Raw genomic sequence first — 11,561 nt, 5'->3', positions numbered from 1 at the left:
AATAGGATCGAGGGTGTGGAGCTAGCGAGCGTATGGAAAGCGGTCTTAGATAAGCCGAGTTGACACGTGACGGTGTGGTTGTCGATCCACTTAGGATCATTAGAAAAAACCGGGGGGTAGGGGTCTAAACCCCAACCAACCAAAGGTCACAGCATCCCTCCTACACAACTTTATTAGAACTAGCTCACCCACACAGACTAACAGAAGGTTCAAACGAAGTTTAAGAGGAACCATCAAATGAACCGAACCAGAAGAACTAGACCCTAGGCAGGACCCAAGCACATGTAGGTTTCCCCACCGACCCAACACTTGTTCAACCACTCTAACACACCAAAATCCCTCGGCCGACACCCAACAGAGATTTAGTTTGACCTAGCTGGTTGGTTCTCCTTCCGCCTTAAATCTCGATCAACCTCGGAACCTAGTCACTTGGCCTGACGAAGCTTTTGTGTCAAAAGCGAAACGTTGCCCAGCAATAAATCTACCGATTCTCACCAAACTTTTTCGAAAACGATGACAACCCAATCGTTTGCAATTATTTTCCACGTGATTGAAAAGCTTCCCTTGTTTGATTCGGTACAGGATTGAAAGATTCTAAGTCCTGACCCTTATAACTAGATCTATCAACAAGCTAGTGCATCGTTCTCATGCTTATTGATAAGATTTATGGCTTTCTCGATTTCCAATTGATTTTATTTTATTGCAGTTCGATTTAATTTTGGGGCACTCCCTTCAGAAACCACTTATTCATCCTTTCTTAAAGGAGATTCTTGCATAATTTCATGAGGAACGGTCGGGGTTTATGAAACCTTCAAAGAATAAAAAGTTCGTATGGAAGCTGGCTAGATTCACGCACCTTAACAACGCACAGACGATTCTCACGTGTGGCTGACAGAGTGTTTTACAATGGAAAAACTGGCTAGCTCAGCAGTCGTGAGGAAGCCTCAGCTGCTTGTAACTTTCACGGAGTGCCGAAAATTATCAACGAAGCTACCAATACAGCTCTTGCCAAACAATGATCTTCGTTTGGATTTGTGCGGGTTTTTAGGACCAATTGATCCAAAACGGTGAGTCGGACTTGGACGCGTCCTTACAGTGCCGTAAGAACTTCTAATCCAGAATGAAATCACTGAGTATATAGCAGTAATGATTAAACACTATATAGGCGAGCAAATCATCGTCCACTTGGTATGATATAATCTTGTACGTCAAGTGGGACGAATTCAGTAAGGTCAAACGTGACTCGATGAGTTTTTCACCCGGTATTTGTGATAAGAGTCCGTAGAATTCGGTTCCCTGTAATCATAGTGAATAAGCAAACAAAGGATTCAGCATTTTACTCTCCAGGAGACCAGTTTGATCGTACGGCGCTCAGTGAAGCTCGTTGCTGGGATAAACACGCCTGCGGACAAGCCTATACACGCGACCGATTATAATTCAACCACGAATGTAGGAAAGTACGTAGGAAAAAGCGTAGGAAAGTGCTGCTACCCTGCACTAATTTCACACCGGCAGTAGACCATCCACTAGCGTGGGCCCTAGCAAGACACTATGGCAGACGAATGTCAAAGACGCACACAGTCATCTCGGAAAATATGAAAAGGTTATCCTCGAGAACAAGACAAGTTGTCTGGCCAAAACCGGTCCACACCAATTAGCAGAACTTGAAATAGCAATTGGACGCCGAGCAGACAGAACAGCCATGGAAACGAAATTGCGCAAGCTCACAAGGGACAAAAAACACAATTGGGACACTTGGATTGAAATCCTATCTGGCCGCCAATTCAGCAGAACCTAACAAGAACTTCTAATGAAGGGACTTAACTTCTAGTTCGAAGACGAATCTTACAAAGATTGTTTAGCCAGCTTAGGACACGCCCTGAAAGTGAACAAAATGTTCGAGAAGGTTCAACAACAGATCCGAGAGACAATCTTACCGGCGGTTACACGAAATAGAAACGTGCTAGTGATTTGCAAACAAGAATGAGAGAGAAACAACCAACTATCATTCTTGAACGTTTTAGTGAAGAGAAGGATGAACAGAACTCTGGAAGCAGACATACGGATCAAATACTGCACTACAACAGCAATCATCCAGTGGACAACAAGAAGAGTGACGTCCACATCCTGTTCAGGAGGGTGGAGACATTGCTGCACCACAAAATTGCGCAAGAAGGAAGAAAACCAGGTATTCAGAATATTCCAGAACAATGGATATCCAAGGAATTTTGTCAAGGGAAGCGTGAAAAAGAAGATATCTCAACAACAGTAACAGCAAAAACAAGTGGCCGGACAGGTACTTCTACATTACATCAAGAATACATCAGAACTAGCAACCAGATTATTGACTGAAAAAGGGATCTTGGCCCACAAACCGAATTTCGCTTTAAGGAAACTAATCTTGAAACCAAAGGACAACCGAGCAAAACCAAGAGTAACAATGTTATATACCAAATCGACTGCGAGGACTGCAAAAAGTTCTACGTCGGACAAACTGGTAGGAAGTTATACACACGAATAAAAAACACAATGCGGCCATCAGGCGACTACTTCCTATCCTCGATACCCATACACGAAGACCAAGAAGGCTACAAATTAAATCTGTAAAACGCAAAAATTTGGCACACGGATAAAGGAGACACGGAAAGGGAATTTCTGGAAGAATGATAGTGAATTGGAGATTCGATCAAACGGTGCATCGAACGGACCCAATTAACGCACATCTATGTGCAAAGGACCAAAAGATCAACCGGAATACTCAAGGAGAACCGAATATCGCATCCACCAAAAAAGAAACAGGGAACTCCTTGGAATCAAATCAATTAGGGTCACCAGCTGGGACTCAGAAGGCGAAAGAACAAATGTCACCCCAGCATCGACCAGAGTATGACTCAAGGGGATGCCAAGCTCAAAGGTCACGTGGGCATAGGCAAATTACGACAGAATAACGGAGCGACGAATGGAACCGCCAGACCGAACAGTTAACCGCGATCAAAATTTAGCTCCGGCTGACAGCATGTATATCATTACACACGTAGCACTTCTCAACGCGCAACCACTGTGCCCCCCAATAACGCACTGATGATGAAACGGTTGCAATCAAATTGCCCAGCTAAGCGAACAAGTCAACGCCACCCGAGCTACCAACATTTTCCTCTCTAGGAGACGTAAATGTGCAAGACCGCCCTACGCTCACCTCACTGCATTCTTCCCGACTGGACATAATGTCACTCGAATTCTTCACCGCCGTCTGCGTAGCCCCCAGAATATTTCATAACAACTGAACGGCGGCTAGCATCGTTACCAAGTCCACAGACTGTCTAAGGTGTTCATTTCTTTTCCTGTACTGAGGCACGGCGACACAAATATCTGATCATAGCGCCATCCTTACTCCGTTAGGTTGTTCAAAACCAGCTAAAACGTGCTTTTCGTTCAGATGGGCTAAACACACGAAACCGTTCCATGACTCGTCCTGGTAACACAATGTTACCTTCACCTACGGTACCAATTTCAACAAGGAGAGATGTTTATTTGATTACTGATTTTTCTCGGCAGGATCTTGAAATTCGATCAAGTGAAAAATCTATCCGCTAATCCGACCAGGGATTGCCAACAAAGAAGAGGTAATAGTCCGTAACACTGAAAAATCGTTCGAAATGTCTATATAAGCAACCACCTACATGCAGTCATATGTGTATGGAGCTTGTGTTACTCCCACGTTTATTTCCATTTCGCTATGTCGTAAATGTATATCCCCGTCAATGAGTAAAGGCATAGGTGCCCAGGCGCGATCAGCAATCCAGTGGAGAGCTCCGGGACTTGCGGGTATCTAGTCAATGCACGCTAATATACTGTTCCAATCTCATGCACAACTGGTCATTTTTCAGAATGGGGCGCTGACGCCATTAGGCCGGAAAAAATATACAACCCAGCTGTGTCGATCTACGCCAATGATATTGCTTGGTAATCAAAGTCAATATAATCAATGAGTTTTACGCCCCAAACGTCGTCTTACGCTGAAACACTACGTGAAAGAAGAAACCGGGTGCTTATATTTTTAACTATTAACTGTTATGTGTTCAAATGAGGTCAACAGAGGACAGGATACAACGCGCCCAATGGTGTACTCTGCAGATTAACTTTGCTATCTGCCGACCATCCTCCACTACCCCACCTGATAAAAATGTAGTTCACTACCGAAATTTACGAGCTGGTTGCTGCTTTGTTGCTCCTTTAGGAGTACGCGAGTATGCGTAAATATTCAGCTGCTGAATCACTTACTGTTCTGTCTACTGGCATTTAACCGCTTGATTCGTTTTGCTAATAAACAACCTCTCAGCGGGTTCATGCGTGCTCCACTGGGACCCACTTGTTGATATGTTAAGTACAAATGTGTGAAGCTGTGAAGCGCACAGTTGGGTTAATCAAAAATGAGTTGGTGAAAAAAGTGAATGCGTCAATTTTTCTGATGTCATTCGATGGGCAATGAACAAGAAAGAACGGTGGACTGTCCTACAAATGACGGCAATAGCATTTGCATAGATGTATATTCATGGCGTGCATCTGCTGTGGATTTGAGGCTGACCGCCTAAACTGCCCCATCACAAATTCACTAGACACTCAAATGGCGCATTTGGCCTTCCACTTTGGATTTTGTGAATATGGGGAATATGGCTGACTTTACAACAATCCGGTCCAGCATAATCGATTATCCTGTTTACCTGAGTCAGTTATCTCGATGCAAATTTCTTATCCCCTCCATTTGCAAAGTGCTTCTCACTGGCTATTGTTTTTATGGTCTTCCTAAAGCCGTACACCAAATTATCGAGAAAACTATTCCCAAAGAGTGTGCTTCACTTGGAATTGTGCCTTTCATTAAGGAAGGAACAGGTAGTCACACAACTATAACAGGCTGGGCTTGAAAGTGGCCTTCGGCAGCGGTAATAAGTTTGCATCCAGAACACAGATAGTACAAAAAATAGCGATCGAAGCTCGTACACACATTGAGCATGCCATTATCCATTTAGTGCTGAGGATGCTGGTCCATAAATTTTAATGAAACGAGTAAGTTGGAGCTCGACCCGATGAAATGCATCACACCAGATGTGTGACCAACCTAGTCCGAACCGAACTATGCGTAACATGACTGCGGTCCGACTTTAGAGGGAAAACGCACACTCCGCGTTTGCTGATTGTTTGGCAAGCAGCTCGTAACTCTGAACACAACACTTCAGAAACAAAAAGTAGGTTGTTTAACCAAAAATCAGATTATTGCTCGGTGGACAAAATAAGGGTGTCACAAACGTAGCCATCTACTTCATATCAAGACCAACTGATGTAATTTCTGTTGGCCACATAACAAACTTTATTTATCGGGACAGAATTGTTTCCGAAACATAAGCTTTCGACCAAGAAAAAAGAAGATCCCGGGGAAGCAGCTTAGTGCATTGATGCGATCTTGATATAACCCAAAGCAGTGCTGACTCAAAAATTCACTGGGAACTTCGGGAGCATTAAACCGCTGGTTGTTGCGTGAGAATCCATTTGGAGTGCACTGGCAAATGTCTGCACAACATTATGTGTTTAATGCGCATGGGGCTGGCATTTCAAATTTACATATCTTCCAATCCCTTATGATGGATATTCATTCCCTCCACTCCGAGTGTAGAATAAACACCCATACACGATTAGCAATTCACAACATCTCACTTAATGCATGCGAATATTTAATTCAGCCACCTTGCATAATCGGCTGTATTCCCCCTCCTTATGTTGACACCTTTAAGCTGAATAATCGATACAACCGGGCCTTGCCAATTCAAGTCGGTGGTTTGGCTAACTAGTCTAGCTCATTACTATCTATCGTTTTCGTGCACCAGTTGCTGTGCTGCACATAAGCATTAAATGTTTGAAGATGCCTTATGCTGAAAATTGTAACTTTTGGCTAATAAACGTTCGGGTGTGATCAGAGACTGCCTCAACACTACCACTGTTCTACTTACTGTTGCTTTAAACTACTCTGTAAACAGGCGCTCAGTGCACAGGGGAATTACTTGGGCTGGTGGCAAATAGGACATACCCGTTTCATTTCCCAACAAATTAAGCACTTGGAGTTTGACAGAAGCGCACTCTTGGTGTATATCCCAACCGGTCACATTGGGCTTCCACTGTAGCTTTATTGGTATTTACTGTTATCCAAAAGTGACCCATCGCCAAGGTTCAAGTGTTACTTAACGATGGAATTACTTATTTCGGGCTGGTGAGTGCATCTCAAACAAATAGGTTTGAGACCGGAGGCCCTGAGTTCAAGCAAGGGAAGGGTTTAATCTGATGGTTTGATTTTGAATTTCACCATCATCGTTTCAGCCTTTTGTGCGCATTTGACAATCTGATAGCCCTCATCATGGTCCACCACTCAGAAGTATGGTGGCCTTCTCTGAACAGCAAAGTGGCTGTAAGAGCGGATGAAGCAGCGTAGGCGCTCCACTTCAGGATAAATCTAATACACAGATCGAGCGGATGCCATATGAAATATTTGTAGATTACATAGAATTCTTCTACTCGTTCAGCGAAGAAGCACTATGGTCGTAACTTCGCAAAAGCACTTCTCAGTTCCCATTTATTCATCTACTCGTTTTAGGAGAGCTGTTACGAGATAGTACCCACTTGTGTCAGTTGTTTGTAAGATTCTGTTCACGAACAACGATTGCTAACCGTGAATTTAGATTCAGCGTCATCTTGCCTCAGCTGCATCGGTAATAGTTCCAAAACCCCTGCATTTTACTGGCTTATACCGGAGATTCGAAATAGAATACAACACTTTCAGATGAACTTCTGTGAGCTAGGCGCTGCAAAATATGTCGTGGTGCTGGGTGCGCAATGTGAAAGCAGTGATTGCAAAATCCAGCAAGGGATATTACCTTTATGAATGCGCTCAGACTGGAAAACATACGTTCCCTGAGATTGCAGTCTAATTGTTAGTTTTGCTGCCTTCACTGCAGAAATCTAGCGCGAATCAGGCGCATCAGACCTGTGCGTAGCGGACCATCTGATTCGTCCTCAGCTGGAATTTGTACGCATGGTCATGATAATGTTAACCACAGGGTAACGTCGTACTCCTCAGACTACCCCCTTCAGAGATGCAAAATATTTCAGTCGATTTTACTAATATGTGTGTAATGTTTGGCGTACCCATCACACCTGGATATTGAAATAGTCTGCTGCAAGAACTAGTGGCGCCTAAGCCTAACCTTGTGCCCGGAGCTAAATCCATCCACGTGGCAAGAAATTTTGTCAATCTGAGTAGCCACAAAAGTTCATACGAGCCAACCAGCATGCAACAACTTTCTATAGGTTGCGTGATTGGAAGTTTAGCGCTTCGATGGATCACATCGACAAAAAGAACCTGACAACCAAAATATTTGTCTTGGTTTTCATGAGGTGCTCACTTCTAATAATTTCCAATAAGGATGAAACAGTTATATGCAGTGCGCTCATACCTCACTTGCAAGAAAAAAAGGTATTGGTATTCCGGTTCAAAAGGCGCATGGTATAACTAATCGTAAAACCAGTCCAATGATACAAATCTGGGGGCTGCCTCTTTGCAAACCGGGGACAAAACGGCCAAAGGAAATTCCACCGGCCAGGCCCGAACACCCGAAGCACCCTCTTCCACGTCCTTGAGAATAACCCGGGAAATCTTGTGGGGTTACTGATGTCCGGAGATTACACGTGGGCCACAACAGACTGTACCAACATATGCTTTTTCCTTTTAGTTCGGGTATGAACTGGATTCTATTGACTGAATAAGCACTTTTTTGGGTGTCAATTTTTCAGTTCCGCAGCAATTTAGGTTTCACCAATATGGTGGTTCTCGTTTATTAAGAATGGATCCATGTGGTCGCCGCTTTAGTCACAGCTCTTACACTGCATCTGTAGATAATTTTCGAATGCGCTTGAGGATTGGACGGTCACCGGTATATCCAGTGTCGAACTATCACACAACTTCCTAGGCTTACAACCGGTAAGGAAAACAATACCTACTGGTTCGATGAGCTTCAGAGCTTGTGAAAAATAAGTACATAAAGCAACCGGAGTGAGAAGAGCATCTAAACGAGTCAGTGAGGCCAGACTGATTATCCCAAATAGAGTGTTAAAGTAGAACGTGAGGGGAATGTGTCAACTTGATGAAACCAAAGAAGAGCCACACCGGGCTTTCGACGAGTAATCAGCAACCTTTTGAGTACGTATTCCGTCATCTATCGTTGTAACAGGAGTCCCACCGTTTATCTGTCGTGACAAGATTACTTATTTTCCACTCAATATTAATCAATCGAGGCATGTTTATGGAGTCACATTACGTGATTCAGTGCATCCTAGCCTGTTGGTGACTACGTAGTGGCTATCTTACACACAGAGCAGTCTGATTTCATCCATTTGTGTATACAGTACTCAGTTCGTGCCCTATAACGGTGATTTTGGTCTGACAGTGGTCAGCTGCTAGCCTGTCGGTGACTACGTAGTGCCTATCTTACATACCGAGCAGTCTGATTTCATCCATATGTGTATACGGTACTCAGTTTGTGCCCTATGACGGTGATTTTGGTCTGACAGTGGTCAGCTGGAGACCCATCGATTATCTTGCATCAGCCGGCAATCAAATCTCAACACGTTTGGCTTGATCCAGCCAATTTAGCTCAGACTCAGAGATTGGAATTGCATCTCAGTGTTCTTTCTGTGTTTTTGTGGATAAGGTATAACGTGGGCCCCACTTAGCATTACTATAACTGATACTACTTCTCGTGAGAGAGTGAAGTTGGAAGCTTAGAATTCAAAATACATGATCTTCATTGGCAGCTTTGCAGCTGCGCTTCACTTGTGGTAATGAAACATCACCGGGTTTATGAAATGTTTGCAGTTAAGTTACATTTTTTTGTACATGAAATTTGTGTGTCACATTCAAAACCAAAGCGACGCCATTTGGGACGAGTTATGCTTATAGCAGACTTGGATTATACCTCCTTTCTAAAACGCTAACCAAGCGTAAATTGGACACGATGACTGAACATCTTAGATGCATTGCTCAAAATGTATTCACCCATTCAGAGGAAGACTTACCCATGAGCCACGTTCCAGCTCAGAGATTGTTTTTCTATGGGTCCGCATTTCACCTCATGCATGCTCATCATGATGCACGAAATTTGCAGGTAATATGAACAGTTGTGAGAAATCCAGCTGGATATTTGGTCACGCGAGTTAAACCAGCTTATGAATGATATTTAAAAGGCATCATATAGCAGCTTTATTGTTGCTGGTTAATTTAGTGCGCATCACAGGAAACTCTGTGAGGTTGGTAATCGAGACCACCGATCACTAGATTAGCCTTTCGGCAACGAAAATATGTCTAAAGAAAGTCGGCATAAATGTTATAATCACTGAGGTTGGACAAATAGACCTAGTCTGTATGATTACACTGTCCAGAATGTAGGCTTAAAAACGCACGAATCATTAGTTGCTTCTTGTAGTAAACTTCTCTGTTGACAAAACGGCTGTTGCCAATACATACAAACCGTTGTTTTGGGGCGTTCAACAGCTAGCGACATAGAGGTTGTCTAGATTTATGTTGCTTAGTAAACAGAAAAATCTTTATTTACGGATAAAACATTTTGCAGAAGCAAATAATGTGTAACAAGTGGATAAACCTTGGAAGCAATACAGGGTAAATAATCTTCCCCAGCAAGATAACATAGGCTGCTTTCCACTTAATGAAAAGTCCTACGTGCATTATCAGACGAAAATCCTCAGATGAGTCGAGATACCTGACCGGCAGTCAAACAGCTTTGAGACTGCCTGTAGGCTCGACCAAGGGGGAATAACAGTAAACCATCCGAATTCTGTTCTTGGGTTAACTTTTCCGCTGTTGAGCAAACTTTCAGGAACATGTCGACTTCCGATGATGGGGTGCCAAAAGAGAATAGCACTAGTAAACCCGTGCCGCTGCACCAACTGAGGCATCAACTGAACTGATTTACTGCATCGACCACTGAAGTCGGTATTTTCTCACATCGGCGGGTAATACGTTTCCTCTGTCGCTGGATGTAGGGTGCTTTGATGGCGAGATTTTCATCCGCTTATAAAATGGTCTCAAAGGCACTTATGTAGCAGAAACTACAGCGGGTTTTCATGACTGCGCTTGATTAGCAGCCTGTAGTTGCGTGTTACTACTCAAAAGTCATTAGTAGGAAAAAAGACCACGAAATCGCGTCTCAACGTATACAAACTCGTCTTTAAAATGCGTCAGGTGAGCACACTCCTAAATGACGGTGAGCTAACTCCGCGTATTGCCGTCAATAGTGATCGGCCTCCTGCAGGTGGGAACACCAAATGCTGCGTAGTTCTGGAATTCCATAAAAGAAGCGGACGCCCTCTGACCTAGCTGCGTTGTTCGGGAAAACCAAAAATAAAACGGACGCAATTTGTGTCAGCTACCCAAAGTCGGTGGCATTCCGGCTACCCGACATTGCATTACAAACACCGATTACTGGTGCAAGCGAACTTCTAAGGTCTTGTAAGCAAAACAGATTCCGATCTCTTCCTAGCATGGCTGCCGTTTTTGATGAGTAATGACGATGACCTGAGGTGACATCACTATACAGAGAGCAGGTGCAGTCTTCATGGATCAGCATTTCAGATGAGTGTGTCAAAATGGACCGCTGAATTCTTCAGAAGCCTTGCTCCAACGCCAAAGCCCTTCGCCATCAAAATCGCGTGAATTTATGGTATGCCTAATTTTCATAAGAAAGACGTTCCATTGATGCCGGTTTTGGATATGTGTAATTTCCCAAATTAAGCAACTGTTTAAAGATTGGTCGATACCTGTACGCTGATAAGTATGCCACTATAGTCTCCGTTACACTTTTGAGTTTGCGTTGAGTTTGAACTTCAGGTTTACCAACATCTAACCCCAGAGATATTCATAACCAACAATATTTCCGCTCACCCTATCCAACCGTCTATGAGAAAGAATGCAGTATACTTGAGTTCACATTGTAAAGTCAAACTGTTGGCGGATACAGCCAATCGCAGCTCGATCTAATCTCTATAACGCACTTCTCCAGCTGGGACTCTGTAATCTTGGTTTACAGCCGAACTCTTGCTCAGCTTAAACCTCAAAGACGTACTTGCACTGTTCGGCTGATTTTCTTGCAAAGGGCTCCCCCAAAAGCTGCAAGACTAATTGAACCAGGTATAATCAGCTTAGAACTAATGCCGACGGTCAGTTTTGATAGCGACGCCAACAACAAGAGATTGTCGACCAGCGTAAGTCAATGCAAACATGGGCGTTTTAGGTAACCGTTACAGCAAAACGAGGTGCCCATTAAAAACTGAAAACGGGTTATGTGAACAAAGTGGTAGGATTTGTTATCTGAGACTCAGTAAGTGAAAAACCCAGGTCGAGTATACGCTACTACTGATGGATTTATTTATGGGGTAGATAATACTAAATGCGCTCACCTGGCCACATTGTGATCGTGAAAGAAACGAACAAAAACCGCACCACT

The 11,561-nt window shown here is 43.5% G+C and overlaps 1 protein-coding gene across 1 annotated transcript in view; it reads left to right on the top strand.

Moving 5' to 3' along the window:
* Positions 1 to 4,390: 4,390 nt before the first annotated feature.
* The window catches only part of T265_05069 (hypothetical protein), a gene marked incomplete at both ends in the record, with an annotated part of 87,001 nt that continues 79,830 nt past the window's right edge, over positions 4,391 to 11,561 (top strand). Inside the window, one exon of the mRNA XM_009169980.1 lies at positions 4,391 to 4,447. Within this exon, the coding sequence (XP_009168244.1) occupies positions 4,391 to 4,447 (57 nt within the window). The remainder of the gene's footprint in view (positions 4,448 to 11,561) is intronic.

The sequence above is a fragment of the Opisthorchis viverrini genome, assembly GCF_000715545.1.
Source record: "Opisthorchis viverrini unplaced genomic scaffold opera_v5_87, whole genome shotgun sequence".
In the NCBI taxonomy this organism is placed as follows: Eukaryota; Metazoa; Platyhelminthes; class Trematoda; order Opisthorchiida; family Opisthorchiidae; genus Opisthorchis; species Opisthorchis viverrini.
This window is presented reverse-complemented; position numbering and strand designations above follow the sequence as displayed.